This window comes from Apteryx rowi, unplaced genomic scaffold (assembly GCF_003343035.1).
Source record: "Apteryx rowi isolate R43461 unplaced genomic scaffold, aptRow1 scaffold_331, whole genome shotgun sequence".
In the NCBI taxonomy this organism is placed as follows: Eukaryota; Metazoa; Chordata; class Aves; order Apterygiformes; family Apterygidae; genus Apteryx; species Apteryx rowi.
This window is the reverse complement of record NW_020449764.1, coordinates 503,322-529,171: the sequence shown is the minus strand read 5'-3', so window position 1 is coordinate 529,171 and position 25,850 is coordinate 503,322. Positions and strand designations below refer to the sequence as shown.

Here is a 25,850-nt window from a genome sequence, read left to right as displayed (position 1 = left end):
CCGGGGCCGCTGAAAGAAGCGAGTCCCAACGCCCACCTGCCCTCGCCCCGCCTCCCACGCCTTCTGATTGGTCAAAACGACACCCCCTTGTCCCTCTCCGTCCCGCCCTCTCATTAACATATTGCCGCCCCATTGGGCCAAGCTACCAACTGAGTCTCTGATTGGACAAAAACGGCAAGGCGACGGCGAGGTGTTGTTACGGCAACGAGAGGACGCGCGAGGCTCGCGCGCCTCGAGGCGGCGGGAGTGCGCCGGTGCTGCGCGTGCGCGTACCAGCCCCTCCGCTTTCCTTTCCCGCCCCCCGCAAGCAAACGGCCGACTAACGGCTGCTGACCGCCCCGCCTCGTGGCAGGGGGCGGGGCCTCGTTTGAACGGCCGCAGCCAATCACAGTGGGGAACTCTGGCGTTATTTGAATATTCATGAAGGGCGCCAAGGCTGCGCAGGGGGTTCTGGGAGGTGATCGTTGAGTTGTTGCCTGAGGAGGGGCTGGCTGAGGGGGAAAGGGATCCTCACAGGGCTCGTCTCTGCTGTCTTGCTTGGCCTGGCAGGATGTTGTGGCACTGAGCTGGTCCCCACTTCAGAGCACTGCTCCCCTTCTCTGTGCAGGCTTCGTGTGAGGGGCTGGCAGTGCGGGGCTTTGGCCCTGGCCTGTTGTGGCACTGCCGCTTCTTGGGGGGCAGGTGGACATGAAGGCCACACCTTCACCTGACACAACACTGTCGAAGCCCTTGATAGAGCTAAAAATGACGATCCCAAAATGTCAATGGGTGTACTCATGAGATGACCATGGCCAGGATCTTGCCATGAAGACTTTATTTGTGAGGCCACAATCCTTGCAATGAGACTCCAGGCCTCCGATTGTGTGGATGGGATTTCAGCACTCTATTTTAAAAGCCAGAAGTGTGGAGATAGGTCTGTCCTGGCTCTGATGTCCTAACTGGATAAATGGTAGCATGCAGTTCCCAGAGCAACCTCATCTCAGGTTTTAAAATGGCACAAGAAACACCCTAAATTAATAATGAATCAAAATTGCCAGCTTTGGGAAATTGAAGTTAGACCCTGAAGTCTGTTAGTGCTGCCGAAACAATGGGTACCAACATCTACATCTAGAATCTGCAACAGTTGTATTAACTCAGTTCCTGCTGCCATGGAAACAGACAGAGATGGCTAAAAATGGAGCAGGTTGTTTTAAGCTAATTGTTCGACACACACAAAAAAACTGGGATTCTCTTTTCTTTTTGCGATACTGAGTCCTTTAAAGTAACCTGCTCCATTTCCATGGCAGCCAGCAGCAGATTTACTAGAATTCATTTCAGATTTTGCAATCCTGATATATGTCATAAGGTTAAGAGTTTTGCAGTATTTTCTGTAGAATTAAAGATCTAGTAGGCTCATTAGATTTATTTGAGCAATCTGTAGCATACCCAGTAAGATGCATCCAAATGATATATAGGTATATATAACTTCTACATTAAAGCAGCTTATTCAGTAAATTTCTCTTCTTCTGCTTGTAAATACAACTATTGGGGCCTTTACTGGGAGTAGAGACATTTTCATTCAGGATCTAACAGTGATTCATCTAGTCTTTATTCTGTCTCTTATTGGGCCACATGTTTTAGAATAAAGTGCAAGAAACATTCTCATCGTTAGAGGTTGTCCTAGAAAAGTTCACTGAGAAATAGGATTTAATATCTCTTTCAATGTTAATGAATCTTCCAAAACATATATTAGGATTATAACTCGGAGTATTCTTGTTAAGAATTCTTCCTTCAAGAACAGAGGGACATTCTAGTAGGTAGCTTGCAAGAAAGTTGGAGTGTCTCCATTTTGACTGGTTTGTTAAAAAAAAATCACCAATATAAAGCAACAATAACATCTCAAGACATACTTTCTAGGTATAGTTCCAAAAGGACAGAATGCAAAATTATCTTGCAATAATCTAGAAGGCATTTTTACAAAGGTGTAAAAAATACTGAGCTGCCTAAAAAAAGATATTGGTGTTCTCCGATTCATTTAGTGAAATGCCCTTCTCCCAAACCTTTCCTATATTTTGGGTCAGATTTATTCTAACAATAGCCCTCTTTAAGAAAAGATTGTCAACTCTAATGACTCCATTAAGACGATCGTGGATTGTCATATATACTACTACAACCATGTAATAACTCTTAGGGATTAAAAATCCATATGGCTCTCTCAGCAGTACTACTTAACATGTGCAGCAGCTGCTCTTAAAAATATAACTATTAGAAAAGGAATTAAAACAACTGCACTGTATGGCTTGTGAAACTGCAACTTATTTTTGAATAGAAGCAATTTTAGTTTAACAAATGTTCAGACTGGTCATCCTTTTGTCTTTTTAGTTGTTACTATTTGTTTCCAGTTGCATTTAGATGCCTTAATCGTGACCAAGGCCCCATAGGAATACACATTATAAAAGCACATGCAATATCCCAGTCTCATTTTATTCCTGGGAAGGGAGGCAGGCAGAGTGTGAGACGTACAGAYGTAAGTGCCTCAGGGCTTGTGTTATCAACTCGCTCTAGAAGCAGCTGCTCCCACTGGCAAATCTCTTATGGATCAGTAGAGGAGAAGTACAGGCTGATGAACCACACCAGGTTTTTCAGACTGGGAAAACCATTGGGAAGGGTTAAAAACTCCCGTGAGACTGAAGGGCATCAATCCTTTTTGGCAGCCATCCATTTTTTCTCCATCCTGCCTCACTTCTTGTGCTATTCAGCTTTTCTCAAAATGAATTTTAAATCTGGTGAGAGAGAGGGGGATTACGCCACAAACTTACTGAGAGAATTTGGCCAGATTCCTTCATGTCTTCATAGCTCAGTTTCCCTATCTGTAATATAGGGGTAATATTTATGTTATGTAGAGTTTAAGTCTCATAAGGCCTTCCTCTTCAGTGTTTGTCAGGAGCTGTGAGGTTGTAACGTGGAAGGATCTATATTTTAAAATAATTATTTTAATTTAGGATCTGTGTTGCTGATGGTTTTACTGTATTTTATTCTCTCAGTGCTAGACTAGTAATTACGTAAGACTATAATCCCTGGGCACTCTGAAGCTAGCAGAAGCTTTGTCACTGATGTCGTTTTTTTATTTATATTACATGGTAAACCAGGACGCAAGCCTAAACTGACCTTGAGTACAAATGTTACCAAGCTCTGATGCCCGAGAGGGGAGGGAGCCCGGAGGGAGCCCACCCTACCCCTCAGAGCCCCATGCAGTCCGCTCTCTGCAGCGTGAGTAGGATGGGCACATGCATGGCTGTACCTGCTTGATTCAAGCTGATCATACTATATCCCGTAATATCATACAGCCAGCAGAGAGCAGACAAGTCAGCTCAAGTTCCTTCTTAGAAGGCCTTAATGTTGTATATAGCAAGGTGCTTTGATCTACGCAGGCAGCTAAGCTGCAGATATTTTAGGAATGATTATGTGGACACAAAATGCAGGTCAAGGGGCCATACTTTGTAGTAACCCAGTTTCTGGCTAGCATCCAGTGAACTGCACAGACATTGCTATTTGGGTCAGGATGTGGTGTTAAATTTTCAGTGACGGTATTTTAGACTGGCTAGGAAGGTAGAAACAAATCATCTTGAAAAGGAAAGTCCTCTTTGACTAACAGCAAGGGATAGTCTATGCAATACCACTGCAGTAGCTCTACAACTTAAAATGTGAGCAAAAAGTAAGAAAACCCCGTATTTGCCAAGATTTACTGCTTCACAGACCAATGGAGCGAAATGTAAACTGCAACACATCTGTCTTTATTCCACAAGCATCCGTGGCTCTGTTATTCCCGTGCTCCGGTCCCSCTGGATGAATAACCCTTCCCCCTCTCCACGCTGAATAGGCCAGGTGACTCTGTACCCGGCCACCCAGCAGATGCTTCCGCAGTACCAACTGTTCTGAATCCCCCACCCCATCTCCAGCTTTTTTTTTCTCCTTCCCCCGTGTCCTACCAATCTAGGCTGCCTGGCACATGCTGCAAGCTGCAGTCCCGCTGGAGTGATATTGTGATGGAAATGAGGGAGGGGATGCAAGCAGAACTGCACAGATTTACAGCACTCTAAGGGTTTCCATTAAAATCCTTGACAACTTGTTATTTATGAGTAGACCAACAGCTCTTCTAATATCCAGGGCCTAGACCCCATTCACTTCAATAATGCTGGTTTGGAATAAATGAGCCAGAGGATGGAAACCAGTTCTGTTAGTATAATGGAGGAGGCTAATAGCTGTTTAGAGAAAACAACTGATGTAATTCTGGGACCCAATCCTTTCACCAACTAAACTATAAAGGTTTGATTCTTTAAGTGCATTTCAAATAGTGATTTAATTCAGTACAAGGAGGGTGATAAATGGTAGCATTCTGATTTCATGGCATTATGTACCCACTTTGCACTGCCCTGGCTACTATTTGCACTAGTGCACTAGAGATAAAGGGACTCATTGACTTCTGTGCAAGCAGAAATGGGTCAGTTTGGGTCTCCACAGCAGAACAAAGATATACAACAGGGATTTGTCCTTACAAAATAATGTAAGCAACAAAAAGAGCTCTGCACAAGCACATTATCTTAATTTTTCAATCTCACAGGGGCATATGAGCATTTCTTCCCCAGATTTTTCTGAGCTTCTCAGCAACCAAGCTGTGGTGGCGGTCTAGGTGTCATTTTAGAACATTTTTTCCACAACAATTCCCTTCCCTGTTCTCTTCCCCTCCCCATCACTGACATGTCAAATACAGGAGCACCTCCACATAAACAGGACCGACCCCTGAAATAAAGACTTTGACGATCAAACCACGTTAAACACTAGAATGTGTATTATGCTGCTGTAAAGAATTATCGATCTCTTCTGCCATGTCTTAAAATCAAGCTAGCTTGTATACCGCTTTTTCCTTTTTCTCTGTTGTTCACCTGCATCTTGTCTATTTACAATGCTTTTGTCAGGCATCTTTTTATTTCCTTTCTGCTTCCTCTGCTCTCCGCAGGAGTCTCATTAAAGGTGAAGCGAAGAGAAGCAGCAGCAGTGCTCCCAGGCTCGGTTCTGCGGGGGCGAAAGACGGGGAGAGGCAGCACTGCCAGATGGATTGTGCTCCATGCCGCTACCTCCCCCCTCTACCGCACCCTGAACCCTCTGCACTGTGATTTCGGAGCAGATAGACAGTCCTGGGGGTCCAAACTGTTCTGCAGGATGAGGAAGGAAGATACGGATAAATGAAGAGGAGCTAGGAGGAGAAAGGGTGGAGGAAGGAGGCTGTTAATATGAATAAGGTGACTGTGACCATAAGATTGGGAATGACTTCCTGAAGGAAGCAGAGCCACCTATCATTTATTTCAGCAGCCTTTCAAGTACTCTGACTTTCAGGGCTGAAAGAGTTTGACAGTCTGGGATCTGTAACTGTCTCCTTCGTGACCTGTCTCTTTCTTCTGCACAGAAAGTAGCTTTTCCCAGGGAAAACAATGGTCTTTCCTGTGGAAAAAACTGAGATCAGGCAGTATATGATGCCCTCTGTGACCATAGTTAGGATTTGCAGCATGCCTTTGCAGCTGAGAGATATTGTCATCTGTTTTGCATTTTACACATAAAGAGATATACCTGTTAATTGGAAAATGATTCCCCATAGACAGATCTATTCAGACAGTTGTGTGTGTGAATGGCAAAGAAAAAGCCCATGGGAACACCCAATTTCTTGGGAAAGGAAGGCAAATGGTCTACCAAAAAGCAAGGGAAAACCAGGCAAAGAAAGGAGAGCTCTCTGAGGCTGAACGAGTTTGCCTGGATAGAGAAACAGAAAACACAACACTGCATCAGAGCAGTGATCGCTCATGAAAACCAAACAGGGCCACTTCCTAAGCTGGTATGAACTGATAAGCCCTGTAAAGGTTTAAAAAGATCGTGAGACTTGTATCTCCAGACATTTGGCCCACAAACTATAACAGCCTCCTTTTAAATACATTTCTAATAGATGTTCATTCAGATTCTACATGGGTTCCAGTATAAACTATGCCAACCCCCTACCATCCCTTTGAAATTTTCTTTCATGTTTCTTACCCAAAACATACCAATGGAATATTGGATCTTATCCAAAGTAGAGCTATATCTAATTATCAGCCATTTGAGCTACTTCTGTATTAAACCATAAAATTGAGCTAGGATTGAAACCTCTCGTGATTCCAAGGGCTAAATGCAGCAGTAACATAAATAATGCTGTAAATTACAGGCAAAATGAAAACTTGGTCAGAAAATATATGATGTAATTTGTGCTTAGGTATAAATTGGTCCCTGGCTGCCCAGGATAGGGAAGATATGACCTGCATCAGGCCAAAGTATGTGGCTGGGAGCCTGAATCTGTGTCGTTATTACAGAACACAAATGATATACCTTAAAATACTTTAAAAAGTCAGCATCATCATGAGATTTATTGCGGTCTAACCCCCCCTGCCGGTCACCCGCTAGCTGCCTATGTCACAGGGCCTGTGCCTCAAAATAGGCCTCTAAGAGATTTGTAGAAATGATAGGAGCAGGCAAGCGGAAAATGATAGGTACCAGTGTAAAAGGGATGGCGAGGCAATTCAGGGGCACTGACACTGGGCACTCATAGCTCAAGGACATAGATGGGATCGTGACATAACTCTAAGCCCAAGTAACCGAGTTTGGGTTTATGATATTAGCTGTTGAAGCCAGTACTAGTAACAGAGTAGAAAGGAAACAAGTCTAATAATTCTGATACTGGGTCAACTACCAGAGTTTTAATAAAGATTGCTTTGGTGTCTTTCCACATTAGATCTGCTTCTGTAAAAAAGACGTAAATTTTTCCTGAGGAAATGAATATTAAATTTAAAAAAAGCTTCATTTTGATGGAATCTTCAGTTGTGGTTGCAATAAAAACATTTCAGAAATGTTGAACTACATCAGGGTAATCAATAATGTCAAAACATTTCGATTGTACAATACCAAATATTAAAAAAAAAATGTTTTAGTGTCCAGGGTATTTTTTCAGACTTCTCCTGATCTGAGGGGGGAAAAAAAAGTGTTGAAATACAGAATGTTCCTCTGACAGAATAGAAATTCAATTGTTTTAATCAGCTGTAGGTTTTTGGATCAGCACTGCTTGGAACTGATATGGACAAATATGGCCCATACAGCTCATTTTACTTTTCTGGTTTGTTCTTGTTACCCCATATTATCCTTTGACCTTCTTGATATATTTCCATGCTGTGAGGAGCCAGTGAGGATCAGCCACCTAAATATGTGCTTTCTGATAAACAGGAGTGGTCCCACTAACTATAGGGATACCATGTTACATGCTAAACGTTCAGAGATGTGCTGAAGTACTTTGTCAGACAGAAGCTTCAAAAAGTAATTGAAAGCTTGCAAATAGCTCCCTTATGACTCCATCAACTCCTCCAATTTTTTTCTTTAAGAATGAATAGACATAGACATCTTCTTGAAGGATTTTCTCAGTATAGCTTTATTTTTGTTTGCTCTTATTTTCTGTTACAGATTTATTAAAATAATGCTTACCAGTATAGTACAGAAATACTCTGTTTAAACCTAGATTGATAAAAAAGTTTGTGTGTGTAAAATCAAAACAGTAAACATTTTGAAATCTCTGTTATTCTTAAAACTCTACAGAAATTATTAGGATTTTCTATTGCTGCAGCTATTCAGCAGTAAACACACAGTTTAATACAGGTAGAAAATAAAACTTTACCCTTTCATGTTTGTCATAAATTGAAAGCCCCAAAGCAGAAATAAAAATAGCAACTGAATGATCTGTGAACAAAGCATTGTAATATCCCAAGGCACTTAATAGTTTTGAATCAAAATGTTTTGGTGTGAGAAAAGGCTCTTCTTGTTAAAGCAAGAAGGCTTAGAAACATAAAAGGGAAATAATCCAGATCCATCATGTCCTTTAAAGGAGGATGCCCAATTTCTGATTGAGAGGCCATATATGCTCTGCTCTGTCAGGACAATTCAGCTCCTGCTTTCCTACGGGCTCTACACCATACCGACCTTCCCAGTCGCAGACATTTCACTGGGTTTCCTCAATATGAGATGGATGCATGACAAGTGTTAGACTGACTGCACAAGCACAGATTGACTGTATCACTATTCACTGTAAATCTGGTCATATGGAGAAAAGGGACAACAATTTATGTGCCTTGCTCCACAACAAGCTATGCTGCCTGCTTGCTGGAAGGATGGGTCCTAGACCTTTAGCTCTGCAAACAGATATTGAGTCTTGTTATAAATATACAGCTTTCACTTGCTTTAAGACTGAGGGTGAAAGAAGAGAGGAAAATACATTTTTATTTAGTTATTTTTATTTATTAGCAATTAATTCTGCGTTCCAGAAGGTGAGCAGGCTGAAAGTCTGATCCTAAAGGATTATACAATGTTTCTGGTCTTTGGTTAGCAATCACAGTGCTATATTAAAGACTAAACCATTATAATAGAGATGTATCAGCCAAGTACAGAAAATTGCTGCACCACATCTCTTTACTTGGCCCAACTTGGATGAATGGTTACATGGACTGTTCTAAAGTACCGAAACCACATTGAACTAAATTAATAATTACAGGAATTGTGACCAATTGACAAGGACATATACTTGACCAAGACAGAAGACTTAAGTTGATGACGCTGATTCAATTTCAGGATATGGATGTCTGAACCAATTTAAGTGTTGGGTCATGTGCTGCATGGAACAGAAAACTCAGAATTGCAGTACTAGTGGCATATTCAGTCTTTTCTGGGTGATTCTATTAGCATGAATCAAGCCTATAGAATGATTCTGCTCTATTCTATACTGCGGCCTCTGCCACCTATTCTACACAGCAGATGAGAATTCAGAACTATTTTCCAGGTCATGACAATAAACATGATCATCAAACACCTGCTTATTGGACTTTTCAAAGGTCTCACTGCAGAGTGGGCACTCCAGAAGGTGGCTCTGCACATGTGCCTCGTACTGACTTGTATCAATATCTTCAGGAAATACCTCGTCGCACATGGGGCATTTCCTTATAGAAGCCTGAAATGCAAAGCAAATGCAAATAAGGACAGTTAAAACATTGCATTAGCATTTAAAAGAGGAAGAAAAAGAAAGGTTTAATAGTGAGAAATCATCAGTTCTGCTCAAGTCTTTCTGATTTCTAACACTCTCAAGTTTCAAATGTCCAGGCTTCTCTGACTATCACTTTCAAGCCAAGAGCTTCTGAAAGGTACTCTGACTTTCCATCCTACATAGCACATGTTCATGTCCCCAATATGAAATAAGGTATCTAGTAGCTGCCTGCTGCACAGTCTGACATTAGATGCTGCCAAAAGTTGGTACTTGAAGATTAAGGTCAACGGTTTCCTCTCTCTTCCTTAACAGCAACAACTGTTATTAATTCTACAGGTTAGGCATACATGGCTCCACTTTGTTGTCCACTGTCTTACCAGGACTAGAATAGTATGCGGACAACTGGCTACAGAGCTGAACTTGGAGCTTCTCATTTCAAACCACTAACTCCTGTCCATAAAGTACATTACTTACTACGTCTGCAGCTCTTGCCTCCAGGTTTGCTCCTGAAGCTGGAAAAAAAAAAGAGGAGTTAATTTAACCACAACAAAATGATTAACAATGTAATATGCTGATAACTAGTAATTCTTGAAACATGAGGATGTGGCTCTTGATCTAGACCTCTATATTTAGGACTACGGAAACTGGACATAAGCCACAGAACTAGCTGTTTCACAGCTGAATAAACTAGCTAATAGTTGTCTCTCTTGGCAGAAAATGAGCAGACAGCTGATCACTTAAGTCAACTTTTAACACCTGGCAGTATTTTGCAGCTGTCAAGTCATTTGCACATATGCAAAGCTGCACTGAGGAGCTGCTAAGAATTTCTTTTCTACAAACATTCAATCTGAGAGGGAAGATAATTTGCTGAGACTCTTACTGCCATGTACTTGTGGTTCCTCTGACAATGACAACAGAGGACAAAATTCCTCTTCTTAGAAGTTATGCAAAAAGATAAAAGTATTTTCCTACACATACACGCTCTATTCCTGTAGCCAAAAGGTCAAAACAGTACAGAAAAAAAACATATCCTCAGTATGTGCAGGTGGAACTTTTTTTTTTTTTTTTAAGTCCAAATCCATTAATCCTTCAGTTATTTCTGATTCTAACCCAGTTCTCCCACTAGGGTTCACTTTCTCAGAGGTAAGGATGGGAGCAGATTTGATTTTAGATGGACTTGTGCTTTCAGACAGAATGCCAAGTAACCTCACCATAGTAGGGATTTCCAAACACAAGGCTTCCCATTGCAGGAGGTGGAATTTGGTGTTGAGATGGTGAGAAGAAAGAAGCGTCTGCAGTCTGCGAGAGACGTCTCAAGAGGGCATTCTCTTCCCTTAGTTCCTGCAAAGGGACAGAAGGGCAGAATGAATTTCCAGAAGTTCTGGGGACCGTTTCAGACAGAAGTCATAATTTGCACTAACATAGCTCCTCTTATACCAGAATCAAAATTGCTCTGTAGCTCCTTTTAGGTAGATCAGTATTTGTCCTGTCTGATGGAATAGGAAGGTGAGGTAAGGAATTGAAAGGATCTATTCTGTGGCCTGTTGGGAAGGCAGACAAGATGAGCACAAGAGAGTAATACGTTTTAAAAGATAAAAAATGATCTTGAAGTCGTGTAGAAAATGGCAGAGTAAGGAACAAAATCAAGAGTCACTGTTTAGATTGAATGAAAAGACTGTGTTCATTTAAACAAATAAGTCCGTTCACTTCAGAGGTGTCAGAGTTAACACGACGAGTTTTTGAAAAACCCCTTGCTAATATGGGCTGCAAAAAGCTGCAAGTTTTTGGGCCCTTCCTTTTAGGCTGTACAGAGGTGGCAGCAACAATACACTGTGAGTCTAAGCCCAGTGATTTGTATGTGCACACGGACAGCACGGCAGCCTGATTTTAGGTGATGGTCTGTGTGCAGGCACAATTAGCAATCCATCTGGTAGTAGGGTTAATGAAACTGAATAACAGACTAATATTTATATCATATTCAATTCAGGAGAAGGACAAGGGAGCTGTGCCAAATTCTCACCTGATTTTCCTTATCAGTTTCATTCTTTTTTGCCTGCAAAATCTGAAACAAATGTTTCTTCTCCTCAAGTTCTTTCATTAAGTCGCGGTTTTGATGCTGTGAAGGAACAGTGTTATTTGGTGAATAGTGGGAAATCAGCAAACAAAAAGCTATGAGAGCTTCGAGCACTGTTCACATATATTAGCTGCCTTGCTGCATTTATTACCAACAAATAAACCTTCACTTTCAATATGAGTCTTACCATTTCATAATTTGTAACCTGGAACATCTCTGTATCACCACTCACTTAAGTTCTGTATTTTCATTACAACATGAGAGATGATATGTGACCTCCAAAGGAGACAGAAGTCAGCTCAGACAAATGGAGATGTTGAAGAAAAGGAACAATTAAAGCTGAAAAATGCACCCTGACAGGTGAGAGCTCTCCCAGTCTGCCAGGTTTCTTGGGACTGTGAGACTTGCGTTGACTGTGGATAGCTAGTACATCCTTAGGAATTAATCTTGTAGCTGACTCTTGAATTAAATCAGTAAATTAGATAAGCTAGAGTACTTAAGGATTCTGCAGTCATTCTCAAAGTATCACCCTAAGAATTCTGAACATTTGGCATCACAGCAGAGGTAATCACATCATCTATTTTAGGCATCTAATTTTCAACGCCAAAGTCAGAGTATTGCCTCCAACAGCTTCCTGAATAGCACATACAGAGAGGAGCACCTTTAGAAGGCGACTCAGGGCAGCAGATTAAAGATGATGTGAACGGCCTCAGCCATTGCAAATGATGGTTCTTTCACCAGAAAGAAATGCTACTGCATTTCACCCTCTTTCACTCTCTTATATCCTTCACTTTCCTTCAAGGAGTCATTTTCAGCTCTGGGGTTGTGGATTACTTAAGAAAAGAACTTAAGTTACTTAAGAAAGTTACTTAAGAAAAGAAAACCTCTTGTCCATAAGTTTAAGTTTCTTATATAGTCATCTGCAACATCACTGGGAAATTGTGAAGGTTCTGCAAATTGTAAAAGGTTGACCAACAGTGCTTTAAGCAAACGTCAACTCTCCTGCACTGGTAACAGCAGCTTATATACAACACAGGAGAGCTTTGTGCTCAGTGCCTTTGGGCCTGTCTCCCCAGCTGTACCCACAGAAAAGCCAAGCACCTGCTCATTCTGTAGAAAAAGGGACAGGCTGGCCTCCGTCCCCTTCAGGTTCTCCAGGACACGTTCAAGCTCCTCCTTGTGCTCCCCCTGCACAGAAATCCCAGATTTGCACAGGCAGAGATGCAAAGGGAATATCAAAGAAAAGAGGTATCAGAGRTGTGGAGCAGAGCACCAAACTATAGAACAGAAAATTCAAACTGTTTACAGCTTGTTTTGGTCTGACCATATTGTTCCTGCTTATTTTATTGATTATTAAAAGCCAAATCTGAGATATTAAAGATGAGAAAGGGACAAAAACATAAACAGAGAGAAGACCAACAGGGTTGCTATCTCACACCAGTTATAAGTCAGCTTCCTGTTGGAGGTAAAATTAATGGCATATGGACTGGGGCAGATTTAGGGTAACTTGTTTTATTTACACATAAGTCCCAGTCTTGGAACAGTTTGGGTAGATGCACCAGTTTGCAATCAGCTAAATATCTGAGCTACTTCATCTCTGGAATTGATTCTAGAGAGATGAAGGCAGAGACTGAATTTTCTTGCTCCAGAGAATCAGAATTACAAAATCTAGCTATACAGGTGTTTCTTCCAAAACTAAAACATATTTGTGTACTATAAGAACCTGTCAGGCTGTGTGTACGCACAACCATGCCACCATGGAGAGTACTCTTTCTCTGTGTCATGGAATCCCCCAGACCTTCCATAAGGTTGAGCAATATTTGTACCTGCTCATTGCCAAGGACTCCTCTAAGAGCCGCTGCCCGGGCTCCCCCAAGCACCAAGACACTCAGGGAAGGCTTTACCTGTTCAGCTACAGTGGTGCGCAACTGGCGATTCTCTTCCTTCAAACTTTCAAGCTGCTCAGTCTTGTCATGGTCCAGACGAGCCAGATTTTCCACTTCTTTCTCATAATTCAACACCTGAGACTAAGGAGAAAGAAGAATGGACAGAAGGTTAAAAAAAAAAAAGTGATGACTGAGAAGCACAGGCACTTTTTGCTGCACAAAGCACAGCATAGCAAAGCTCTACAAGCCATGGCTGCTCAAAAAATTTTTTTGCTAACTTTTTTCCACCAAAAACTTTGTAGAAACTGGGAATAGTTACATGGGGATATACTGAAGCTGATGTATTCATCAGAACACAGTATTCATTCATATATTCTTTGAGGAGCTTTCTAAATTTCAAAATGACACTTTTAGTCTGGGAAGTCAGAGAAAGAAGAGGAAAATAAAGACTCTGTGGCCAGATAGATATCATACCGTTCTGGGTCTCCCATGTCCCAGGCCTAGCAACCAAGCTATTTTCAGTCTACCTTCTCCCTTCAGATACCTCCCAGCAAGAAGTCTTGTTTTCACCCAAGTATTTAACATAACTTTAGAATGTTTTTCAAAATAGAACTGTTTTCTGACCCATCCTTTTATGTACCTGTTCCTTAGCTAGCAGGAGGTAAACAACAGTCTTATTTTGGTGAGCTTAACCTCTATGCAAAAGGGATGTGTTTAGGGAATAAACAAAAGAATCCTTACAATTTCTCTTGACACATCCCACTCTACCCTTCCTTCCAAGATATAGCTTTCTTGAGGTTTCCTGGTTCCATATAATAGGTTCACATTTTCCTAAAGACCCCAGGTAATCAGGAAAGGAATTCAGACACTACATATTTGCTTGAGATTGTTCAGTTCTCTGTCAGAGACCCTCAGATACAATTCACAAAAGCAGAGGCAGGCAACTGTATGTTTTCTACCTGCAGCTGATCCATGTGATCCAGGGCTGTTTTCAGTCTGGTTTCCAGGCATTCCTTTTCAGAGGTCACATTCTGAATTTGCTCTTTGAGTCTACTCAGAACAAATCAAAATACACCGTATTTTCAACAACCCACGTTCCCAATATCACACTTTGGTAGGCAAAACTAGCAGTCTACATTTCCAGACCTAATAAAAAGCTCAGGTTGTCCACACCCAGACTGAAATGAAGTAACCCTCATTTGTATGAATGCTGGGGGGTTTCCAAAGCCTTGTTTGCTTGTGCAAAGTTAATGGAGGCCTTGTGAATCCTGGAAGAGTTCCACAGCGTGGGGTCGCCTACCCAAGCTTACAGAGAAACCCAAGCACCTCCAACTCTTGGATTCATTCCAAAAGTCAGTTTTGTTCAGTCGTCGCCACACTGAGGTTTTTCTGAGGTTTGGTTCATCTGAATGTAAATCCAAGCCCTAAAGAGTTGCTCACACTCTTGCTCGGGAGCTTAGCACTAAGCACACCTGTAGACACACGGCCCCTGCCTTTCATGAACACTAAACAGACAAGAAAACTCAATACACAAAGGCAAGGTGCTTTCATGAACTCCTGTTTTGAGACATGCTGTAAATACACTTACTGGTGCAGTTCTGCCTCTCTGCAGTCATCCAGCTCCTTGAGATGTTTGTTTTCTTTTTTCAGGGAATTCAGCTCCAGCTCCAATTTCTCTGTATTGCTCTTTAGAGACTCAAAACCACTCTGCAGCTCCTGAAAATCAAAATCAGATCAATGGGAGTTAAGTGGAACCCAAGCAACAGTCCTGCTCTGGAACTGCAAAACCCCTCTAATGCAACACTTCCAGGAAGCCCATCTGAAGGAGCAAAATCTCCCCTTTGCATCTTGCTCACTCCTTCAGACCCCGTTTTATTTATATTAAGCCCTGAGCAAAACTGAAGGAGGAGAAAATAATGATGGAAGAACATCAGAAGCAGGGCTGGCCTTGTGATTTTGGGACAGGTCTACAAAACATTTTTGAATACTCTCCTTCCCATGTGACTCCTGTGTCTGCTGATGCCTCTTGTGCACCATTATCATTCTTATCTCTGGAGAAGTATTGTAGGATTCTGTAAAGGATTAGACAGATAATCTGGGCAGAAATTCCTTTAATTTTCTCCTGGAAGCATACAATGGAGCAAGGCCTGACTCAGTCTCTTTTTGTCTTTCAGACTTAAAGCCTCTGACTTAATATATTAAACTTCTTTGTTGTACCTGTGTCTTCTTGAGTTGCTCCTGCAGATCCATATTCTGTTTCTGGAGACTTGTACAGCTTTCTTTCAGCTCCTCATTTTCTTTAAGCAAATTTTTGTTTTGTAGTTCAATCTCTTCTACTTCTCCCTGTCAAGCAACATGGTTGTTCAGTCGTAATGGAAGTGAAATAAGAGTATTTGTCTTTAAATCACCTCAATTATTGCCTGTGTGCATGCTCCTACTCCCATCTAATGGAAGCTTGCTTCCATGAAAATCATATTTTCATTTTAAAATATTCAAAATGCCCTGAAACACTACATATTAAGGCACTCCCCATCGTGAAGTGCTCACAGTCTAAGTATGCTAGTCTGACAAACGGCAGGTAGAGAAACAGAAGGTGCTGATTTGTGCAACAGATCAGTAGCAAAGCCAAGAACAGAACCCAGGTCTGCTGCGTTCCAGCTCCACGTTTTATTTACTGGGTCACTCCCTGTTAGCAATTAGCACGTGCCAATAAAAGACAAAAGCAGGAAAAAACAGAGGAAGAGAGGAGACATACCTGTGTGGTAACCACCAGGATATCATCCTCAGTCTCTGCTCTGAACTGGAAAGGTACGCTGGCTCCACGGACCACTCCATCCTGGTCAACATAGCAGAACTGGTAGTATTCATCATCTTTTGGTAGGTAGTAAGCTTCAAACAAACACAACAACTCCATCAAACGGGTCTTCTAATTATTCAGGCTTCTCAACTATATAACACAGGAAGCCGGAATCTAAGAAAACTGAGACATCCTAGTTCAATATTGTTCCTGCACCATGAGTAATTCTTTGCGCCAGTGATAAGAACACAAACAATATCACTCAGTCAAGATAGTAGAACTTAACACATGGAAATTTTGTGGCTATTATTATGGGACCAATTTATCGCTCCAGTTCTTTGAAATAAGTTTACCTAAGCACAGTACTGCAGATGATCTGCAATTCTGCATGCAATGCTCATTAATGGTATGCAGAGTGATCCGGGAAGGGACTCTGCGTGCGTGGCTGTCATGCATGTGCACACGTGTTCCCCGGGCAGCCCAGTTTCCCCACTGACCTTTGAACTGGATCTGTTGCTGCACAGCAGTATCACCACTGACACCACTGGGCAGAGGAGCCCACATGAACGTGTAATATTCCCGGGTTGTTTTCCATCCCACCTACAACAGCAAACTTGTTACACAGGATCACAAAGTTCACATTTATCCTATGGCAGTTTCTAGAGGATAGGTGATAACTTGGAGTATATTTCCACATAGTTAATGGCAGGACTTTTGCATCGCTCTCCTAACTTAGAGTTGTGGCCTATGCATAAAAGGACAATCAAAGCTATTTGCCAGTTTATTCCATGAGTGTATGTGGGTGAGGGGAGCACTGAAGTAGGAAATACATTCGAAAGGATGGTGCCAGAATGGTCTACCATGTAGTTATTCTCCATTGGTTCTGGGAATCAGAGTCTGTTTGATCAGCCTTGAAGCTGTTCTAATTGCAAAGTGAAGCTGGAATAGCCTTTCATGCAGCATGAAAATGAGAAACTCTGCTTTCCCCAAGGTAACAACAGGTCTGGTACTTTGTCCCTAGGTGCAATAGAGATGTTCCATTACACAAGCTTATTATTGAAAAAAATCCCTCACCCTCTTCTACCAAAGCCCTAAATCCTTTCTTAGGGATCAAGTGTGAAGTAAGCAGATGCCAAGCTACTTGTTTCTGCTGGCTGCTACCTTCTCACACTTGGTACGCTGGGTTTCACAGAATTCACTTACCCGGAAAATGCCCACCCAGTCCTTCCCGCGAGGAGCAATGTTGTTTGTGAGTGTATAATAACAGGTTATGTCTCCTCCAGGAACATAGAACTTCTCCACGTTATTAAAGATGACCTGGGAGAAGTGGCAGTCATCTAAGAGGACAGCAGAAGTGGGAGGTTCGTCTGAAGTCTCATCCATCGTGGAGTTCTGCAAGAGGAAAGAATAAGGCGATTATCTAATCTGCAGAGGCTGCCAACATGGTTGTATCAATGAAGGGTATGAGAATGGAAAGTTTGTGAATGACGTAGCTGTAACATCTGAAAGCCCCTGCATGGGCACACAAGGCTTCTCAGCAAGGCTCGTGAACTCGCTGGAGTCCCTGCTGCTGTGGCCAGGCAGCTCACAACATCCGTCGCAGCTCGCACAGTCTGCAGGGTAGACATCCTCTAGCAGACCTAGCTGTCAAGCTTCATGCGTTACGTGCGAGACACATCCATTTGACTGCTGCTTCCCAGCCGCAGCGCCTGGAGCGCTCGCACTGCCGGCGTGGCACTGCAGCCTCTCTCCTGCGCGGGACAGCACGGACCAGACACTGCCAACTGTCCTGCAGCTCTGCTCTGTGGGAGAGAGGCAGCGGAGCCTGGGAGCAGCTGGGGCACGTGTGCCTCCTGGTGGGATCCCGTGCTTGCAGCCCTGCTGGAAAGCCTGCTGTCTCCACAAGCAGCCTTGTGCTGTGGTTGTAACGTGATTTGACACTCCAGGCACATCCCCACTAGGACGCTACCATGGTGGTGCATCACCTGTTCTAAAATCTGGAAACATATTGCTTGAAAGGAGCAGAGGTTTTACCGCATCAAAGAAGTGCTCCTGCAGAGGGTAATACAAGAGCAAAGTAACCACTTGTGATCAATCACAGTGGGATCTCCGAGGATCCTGYGGTCCCACCCCCAGTGCACTCCACCTTCACTGGTGGACGATCATGAGACACACCAGACACACTCATGCTGATAATAAGCAAACTCCAAAGAAAAAAAGCCTCTCAGTTTTCTGCATTTAAATCCAATGCACTGACTTGACCTCCAAATACAGCATCTTTCATCTTCATCTTTCTGGCTCCAAGGGAAGAAAGATACCTTGCTAAGCTCAGCTCCCATGGAAGAGCACAGAGAAGATCCTGGTTGGGCAGGTCGTCGTAGTCCTGTCTTACAAGCCTGTGTTGGGAGGCTATTATAGCCTTGCTACTCGTGACCACTACGGTGAAACTGCAAGGCGATTCCCAGTATCGAAATGAATATGTTGCATGGCAGCAGGGTCAACAAATAGCATTAAAGGTTTTGCATGAGTTATCTATACAGAAAACTTTTCAGTGTGTTGTGACACTGTGACCACATAAATCTATTGTGGAGGCATCTATTAAGAAAACAGTATCCAAATTTCCAAGAGCCTAGGCAAGACTGGAAACAGAAAACTAAATCACACTCTTTGGTAGTACGTCTTGCAGGCAGCCAGACTTCAGCGCTGGCAATCTGCAAGAGGCAGATCACTGCTGAGAAAATCCTGCCACCAATCCTGCACAATTCAATTCCAGGAATCCAAAGCAGAACCTCAGCTGATCTCAGTGACAGCAACAGAGAGCCAGTCTTGACCTCAGAAAGGAGGGAAAAGTTCATCTGAAACAGCCATCCCTTTGGGCTTTTAAGGTCATCTCAAATCCAGGAGTCTCACATGGAAATGAACCACCTGAAACCCTTTATTTTGTTTCCGCTGAGAAAGACACCACCTGCATCCTGCACCAAAGAAYGGCCTGAAAAGCAGGCAGGAACATAGATGGGTATTGTGGGGCTGTGTTCAGAAGAGAAAAGTTATCCGCACAGCTGGAAAGAACAGCGATAACAGAGCATTGAAGCATGTTGCGTAGGGAGGCTGGAGAATTACTCTTGCTGGAAGCAGAGGGCAGGTCAACCCTAGGCAGGCTGGATGTGTCTTAGTCCCCCAGGAAATCCACAGTTTCAATTTTAGGTATCTCACTAAAGCATAGGAAATTATGTCTGATTAATCTAAGCCTCAGTCTTCATCTGGCTGATGTCAATCTTTCCTACCCTGATGTGCCTTATGATCTGCAGTATCCAAATGCACAAGGAGCTGTCAGCCAACAGACAGAAAAAAAAAAAGGAAGAAGAAATCCAAGGATAGCGCCTTAATCATGTTACTGCATAGCTTCAGAACAGGATATGAGCTCAAGCTGCCACAAGGCTTAAAAGTAACTTGAAAAAGAAAAATGAAATGTCAATGCCTGGATGTAGCAAAATAACACATTCTGCTGCAAAAAAATGCTGGTTTTGGAGAAAATCATTGTGATCTTGAAGAAAAGTAAACCTGGTGCCCACRCAGAGTGCTGTGATGGGTGTGCCAGTTCATTCCCAGGGGGAAAAAAAAAAGACAGGAAGTAGAGGAGAGCATTTTAATAATGTTCAAATTTTGCAACTTGTTATGCRAACAGCTCTTCAGCCTTCAGCCAGGGAAGGAGGAGAGGAGGCGGCCGCTGCCCAGGGAGCCGGTGACAGCCACCTCTTTGGGGACATTAATGAGTAACGGGCAGCCCCGGCCCAGCGCTGAGGTAATGGGATATTATTATCCCGTGCCCAGAGCAGGACAGAACAAGTAACCCATCAGACTTCCTCCCGTATCGGCTGCCCAGCCTCCTTCGGAGAGTGCTGTCAGGATGGGGTTTTTTCCTCCCCTTTTGCCTTTTTTCCTTTCATTTTCTAGCTTTTTTTTCTTTCGTTTTCTCTCCCGAAACTGTAGAAAACTGTCCCGAAAACGTACAAAAACGCGGGTTTCCCCTTCCCGAGCGAGCCCCAGGCGCGGCCGCAGCCCCCGGGCGGGGGGACGCGCACCGAGCCCCGCTCCGCGCACCCCGGCGGCGGCGGCGAGGAAGCCCCCGCGCCGCCCCCGGGCTCCGGCAAGAACCGAAAGCGAAAGCGGCGGCGGCGCCGCAGCGCGGCGGGGCTGCCCCGGCCCCGCCACCCCCGCCCCGGCCCCCCGCCCCCGGCGCCGTCAGGCTCCGGTGGGGACGGGACCCCGCCGCCCCCCGCCCCGGCTCACTCACCGAGAGGCACCGCTGGAAACCTGCGTGCGCCGTGGCCGGAGCCGGAGGAGCAGGAAAAGGCGGAGCCCCCCCGGCCCGGCCCGGCCCGGCCCGGCCCCGCTCCCCCCGCGCTGATGGGACTTGTAGTTCGCTGTGGGTCCACCTCCCCCCCCCCCCGGTACCGCCCTTACCGGCGCCGGGGAGGCCCCCTCTGAGCGCTCCCTTCTAAGGGAGGGAAACCCCCGGGAGGGGGGGGGGAACGGGGGACACAGCGGCCGCGGGCGGACCCCACCGCGGAGACCCCCGCAGGGGCCGGGCCGAGCGGCCCCCCGGGGCTGCGGAACCGAACCGCGGCTCCGGCAACGGCGCAAGCAGCGCTTCCCGCGGGCTTTGTTCGGGCGCTTTAATAAACCCAAGAAAAACGTAGACGTGTAAAATAATAATAATAATAACAACCATAACGAGGGGCGCCCTCAAGCGGGCTCCAACCGCTGCCGCTGCGCGGCGAGCAAAGCAGGCGCCGGCCTGGCACGTAGCGGAGGCCGCGGCCGCCCCCGCCGCCCCGCTCCCGCCCCGCCCCGCGCGGTAATCTCTATGGTCCGGGGCGGAGCGAGGAGCGGCTCCGCACGCCTCACGGTCCTCTGGAGGACCTCCGGGCCGCCAGCCAACCAGCCCGCAGGGAATCAAAACAAGCGCCCAATAGCAGCCCGCGCCGGCGGTACCGCCCTCCCCTCGCCCGGCCCCTTGTCCCGGATCCTGCCGCTCGGCGGCAGCCAATGGCGAGCGCGGACGTAGCCCCAGGGTGCAGCGCGGCGCGGGCGGCGGCAGCCAATGGGCGCGGAGGACGCGGGGGGACACGGCAAGGTGAGCGGGGCGGGGGCCCGGGTCCTGTCAGAGCCGCCGCCGCCGCGAGCAGGTGGGGCCCGCGGAGCCGCCGCAGCCCCTCGGGGCCGGGGGGAAGCTCCGCCGGCCGCGGGGCAGCGCCGGGCCTGGGCGGCGTCGCGCCCTTCGCTCCGTCGCCTGCTCTGGAAGGGCCGGAGCGGAGCGCGACGGCGGGGAGCGGCGGGGCCGGCCCTGCGCGGGGCCGGGGGGGGGGAGGCAGCGGAGGGGGAGCGGGGCAGAGCCCGGGGCCGAGCCCGGGGCCGCTGCGTGTCTGTCTGAGGCCCTGGGGGCCGGTGGCTGCAACTCCGCGGTTTCCATTTCCTTCTTTTCTTATTTCCCCTTTTTCTCCCCAATAGATTAACCAAAATGCAGACCCCTGTGGCTCTCCTCAGCTCTCCAGCTCTGGTAAGTGACCTTTTGTCAGAAGGAGGTAGCGGCAGTCGGTGGGGGTATAGGGCTGGGAAGTCTTTCTTCTTGGTGCTGTGTTCAAAGTGCTGTTCTGGGCGCCCTTAACCGCGGGGGGATCATGTGGGGTTGTTTCGCCGTGGCTTTAATAAGGAGGGGAAGCAAGGTCACCTCTGGTGACCTGAAGGCAATACCGATCATTTTAGTAGGTGTGCTTTGTAGTGTAAGCCCAAGGGCTCCCGCTAACTTGTGCATCAGAGGTACTCACCTTCTTCTCTCAAAGTGTGGTGTTAGGAAGAAAATGTATGGAATTATARTAATGACTAAATTCTGATGCAGCAGACATGATCCTCATAGTGCTGCGGTGTGGGATCTGCTGCAAAATTCCTTGGAGATTTAGCCCAACTGGCTAAACTAGAAGTAGCTTAAACTTGCATATGCTTTTGTTTTCTAGTCTTGTTTCACTCTCAAGATGTTTTCACAAATTTCTAAGACTTATTCATAAAATAACTGCTCTTTTCTGAGGGATAGCATGGAGGCATCCAACTGAGAGTTAATTGCCTGTGTTTTGCTGCAGTTCCGGTGCTGTTCCAGGGCTCTGGCCAGGCCAGTTTCAGTGTCTGTTTTCAGCAGGCCTGAGATTCAGACTGTACAGGTAAGACTCTGGTGTAGTAAACAGGGTCCAATATTTCTGTGTTTACTATCTGTGATACTTGATGGTTTCTACTGAGATGGAAAAGTAAACTTGTATATCAAGAGGGTGGTTGGTAAGGGGACATAGCTTCTAGCCCAGATCAGTGATGGTTTAGCAGGTTTGGCTGATGTTGCTCTGCCTTGATTAGAGGAAAAATGGTGATGAAGTGTTTTAATTAAAAAAAGGAAAATAAAAAAGTGTGTCATTACCATGTCTTTTCTCCTGTATCCCACAGCCAGCTGGTGTTTCCCATCCACAGCTGAGCCGCCGGGAGTTCCAGACCAGTGCTGTTTCCAGGGATATTGACACTGCTGCAAAGTTCATTGGTGCCGGTGCTGCCACGGTTGGGGTGGCTGGTTCAGGAGCAGGTATTGGGACAGTGTTTGGCAGCTTGATCATTGGCTATGCCAGGTAAGCAAGATGCCAAGCTGGCCTGAATTTATTCCCCTCTTCTAGCAGTCAGTTTGGTAGATTGGTAGATCCTTTTCTGGAGTATATTTTCAATTCTGCATTAATGTATATATGCAACCGTTGTGTTTAACTGGAGCAGTGCTCTCTGGAGTATAAAAGGATTTTTATACTCCATGATTCTATTAAAATACAAAAGAAAGTTCCTGGATTGTTTTAAACTCCCTTTACTTATTTCTGAATGATGCAGCAGCTCTGTGGAGCTCTGCCTGCCTCTAGAAGAAATGAAGCAGTAGTGGTTAGCAGGAACTGTTGCTTGGTACTGCCAGGTCAGGTGAAACAAGCCTTCAGGGTTTGACATGTCTACTGGCAATCATTAAAACCAGGGGGGAAAAAACATGGGTTCCTCATTCCAACTGGTGGCTGCCTGCCATAAATCTGGTCTGTGCTCCAAAATGCATTACCTGTGTGGGATAATCCTGGTTTTCTGTGATACAGGCTGTGTTTTTTTTGTTTGGTTGGTTTTTTTTCCTCACTGTGAATCCATTTCTCTCTCTCTTTCTCCCCCGCCCCTTGTATTATATCCAGGAATCCATCCCTCAAGCAGCAGCTTTTCTCTTATGCCATCCTGGGCTTTGCCCTGTCTGAGGCCATGGGTCTCTTCTGTTTGATGGTGGCATTCCTTATCCTCTTTGCTATGTGACAGCTTCTGACCCTGGCTGTGGCTTCCATCATTCTGTCCTCTGCGGTTTGAGTCTGCTTCCATCAGAGCGTTCCAGACTGACAATTAAAGAAAAGATTTCTCTAAATGAACTGGTGGCTTTATTTTTTTTTTTTTCCCCCTTATGTTTCGGTCCAGCGATGAGGAAATCCTTGGGGGAGCTGGTGTATGGATTGAAGAGAGGCATATCCTAGGTGTATGGGCACGGGTGTAGGTAAAGCAGAAGGGGGAATATGAAATGGTGGTGGGAGGGGAGGACAACTAATGTAAAGTCAGCTGGATGAGAGAGCTGAAGAGCTCAAACTGCAGCTCTATGAATACAATAATCTGTGTCAAATCTATCCAAAATCTCAAAAATCCCAACAAGAAATGCCCTAATAAAGCAAATACTTGTGTGTGAGCTGACAAAGCATTGTTTTCTCCATGTACCGCTATTGAAAATACTGTGCCTTTCTCTTGCAGCTGAAAGACAGTATGCTGAAAAGGCGATGGGTGCAAGCGAGCGTACTTAAGATGGGAGTGTATTAATGGCATTTGGATGCTAAATTATCACTAGATATGCAAGGGTACGCACTGCCATATCCTCTCTCCTTTCAGAAAGAAGAGCTGGCTTCAAGGTCACATTATTCATGGGCCTCTTCCAAGCACAAAGAGTTTACACAAAGGTCCACAGCTCAATTGTATTTCTTCTTCCCCAATAGTTACATGCTTCAGTTATTTTAAAGATGGGAGCATGCTGTGGAGAAATTCTAAAATCCAACCTGAATCTTGGTCTTTGTGGTAAGACTGCTGTGCCTTTAAGAAAGGTAGGAAGGTGACCATTTTGGGAGCTTGTCTGGTAATCTGCTTTAGGTAATTGAATTAATGCAGCTCTTGTGTGTGTTAAAGCCTCTGAAACATAGTTGTGACCTCCTTTGAGATGTGAATGGGGTACTGTAACTACTCTTTCTTCATTCTTAATAGCTGCTCGCACCCTGTGAGGRGACTAGGAGTAATAGCATCTGAGAAGAATTTTGACTCATGCTAAAAACTGTCAATGAGACTATTTGGAGAAATGTGATTTTTGAAACCAAAAAGAACCCAGGGTAAGACTTACTGGCTGAACAAGAAAGGAAAAATCCTACATCTTCAGCCAGGCTGACTCTTGGGGACATGTAACCACGCGATGGGAAAGACTGGATCCACTGTGCCTGCGTTGCTACTGTAGCCAGGGCTCAGGTGTTGTCCTCAATGCCAGCTGTGCCAAGCTGCATCCTAGACAGCAGGTTACATGTAGCAGAAAATTCTTGTCTTGGCAGAGGGGATGATGCACAAGTAACTTGTGTGCTTCTTTGCTGTTTTCTTTAAAGAGAATTCTGTATAGTGTGTTACAGACAGCTACCACCTCTGAGGCTGTCTGGTCTTGGGAGGGGTTGCTGGAAGAAGACTTCTCTGAACATCTGGAAAGCTTATCTATGCTTCCTGTAAAGTGGGGAGGGGGAAAATGGCAGAGCAATTAACCAGTCAAGAGCTAAAATGAACTGAATAGCCGGGTCAGTAATACTTCACTGTGCTTTGGGAATCTTAAGTCTAAAACTGGTGTGTTAGCAGGCAGTAGCTATCAGCCTCATTTGTGCTCACATTTATAGTCTCAGGAACGCAACGCTGTGTTACCTGGCCTTTTTCAGCATCTCGGCAAGTTACGCTTAATTGTTCCATGCAGTGATCTTTTGTCTATGAAACTGTGGCTAAATAAGACTTAATATATAAATCTCCTTGGTAAAGTGACCTTGGAATTAAAATCGGTCAGTCACAGTTGCACTATGATCCTGTAAATGGAAAAGTAGCCAAGTGCTTCCAGGTGGTGTTGCAAGGTGTTGTACACATGAGAGATCGTCYGCTAATTTCCCACAAGCTTGCAGTAACAGGCCTCTCCTGTTTGCMGCTTTGCGCAGCCCCGGGCAGGCTATTTTACCTCCCGTCCATTTTGCTGTGCTTGCAAACGCAGGATGAGGGGGYGGAGGAGCTCGGAGCTGCCGGTAGCGGCTGAGGGGGGCTGCGAAGCCCTGGGACGGGATGGGGGCTGCTGCCAGGGTCACGGTGGGGCTGCCCCAGTGTGCACCGTACACCGGTGTGGGGCACCGAGGCTGAGCAGGCAGCGCCTGTCCTGCCCCGCGCTCTTTCCCCAGGCTGTGAGGCCTTCTTTCCGCACCTTTTTCCCGGGGGGGGGAGAGGGGGGAGGAAAAAAAAAAGCCACATTTTTGCCAGGGCCCCCGGCCCGGGTCCGGGGGCTGCGGGAGCCCCCCGCTGCGGCAGGGGGCGCGGCGGCTCCCCGGGAGAAGGGTACGCTCTATCGTGCCGCGTCTCTGTGGGAGGGGCGCTCTGGCGGTAGAGGCAGACTCTATAGCGTCTGGGGGGAGTTTGCGGCGGGAGTGGGCGGGCTGGTCTCGCCCCGACGTAGCGGCGGGTGGGGAGCGGTGGAGGCGACGCTCTGGCWGGCAGTCGGTGGTGTCGGCGCGGGGCGGGGGCCGCTCTGGCCGGCGGACTCGCTGGTGCGGAGTCCCGGAAGCGGAGCTCCCCGAGGCCGGGCGCAGAATGGCGGAGAGTCCGGCCGCCGAGGAGGCGGCCCCGGCCGCGGTGCTGGCGGCGGCG

General features: G+C 45.7%; 2 protein-coding genes across 7 annotated transcripts in view; one reads left to right on the top strand and one right to left on the bottom strand.

The window, feature by feature from the left end:
- Positions 1-7,456: 7,456 nt before the first annotated feature.
- CALCOCO2 (calcium binding and coiled-coil domain 2) lies at positions 7,457-20,649 on the bottom strand. 3 transcript variants are annotated; one of them, XM_026071861.1, is made up of 13 exons: positions 20,566-20,649; positions 17,040-17,228; positions 16,334-16,436; positions 15,795-15,928; positions 15,257-15,382; positions 14,628-14,755; positions 13,999-14,089; positions 13,058-13,180; positions 12,255-12,341; positions 11,100-11,195; positions 10,291-10,420; positions 9,554-9,591; positions 7,457-9,046 (listed from the first exon to the last, which is right to left on the bottom strand). In XM_026071861.1, the coding sequence occupies exons 1-13, from the start codon at positions 20,566-20,568 to the stop codon at positions 8,843-8,845; spliced, it is 1,452 nt and encodes a 483-aa protein (XP_025927646.1). In that variant the 5' UTR covers positions 20,569-20,649; the 3' UTR covers positions 7,457-8,842. The 3 variants fall into 3 exon arrangements, with proteins under 3 accessions (XP_025927646.1, XP_025927648.1, XP_025927649.1); XM_026071863.1 differs by lacking the exon at positions 20,566-20,649 and adding an exon at positions 20,131-20,239; XM_026071864.1 differs by lacking the exons at positions 17,040-17,228; positions 20,566-20,649 and having other exon boundaries at positions 15,795-15,986; positions 16,334-16,404.
- A 202-nt stretch (positions 20,650-20,851) lies between these two features.
- UBE2Z (ubiquitin conjugating enzyme E2 Z) overlaps positions 20,852-25,850 on the top strand; it is a 16,929-nt gene continuing 11,930 nt past the window's right edge. For 3 of the 4 annotated variants that reach the window (XR_003254533.1, XR_003254532.1, XM_026071834.1), the window contains exons 1-4: positions 20,852-21,025; positions 21,348-21,396; positions 21,974-22,051; positions 22,326-22,501. Coding sequence is in view for 2 of the 4 variants with exons in the window: in XM_026071834.1 (XP_025927619.1) it covers positions 20,886-21,025; positions 21,348-21,396; positions 21,974-22,051; positions 22,326-22,501 (443 nt within the window). In the remaining 2 variants the exon portion in view is untranslated. The remainder of the gene's footprint in view (positions 21,026-21,347; positions 21,397-21,973; positions 22,052-22,325; positions 22,502-25,850) is intronic. The other variant, XM_026071835.1, reaches the window with a different exon arrangement.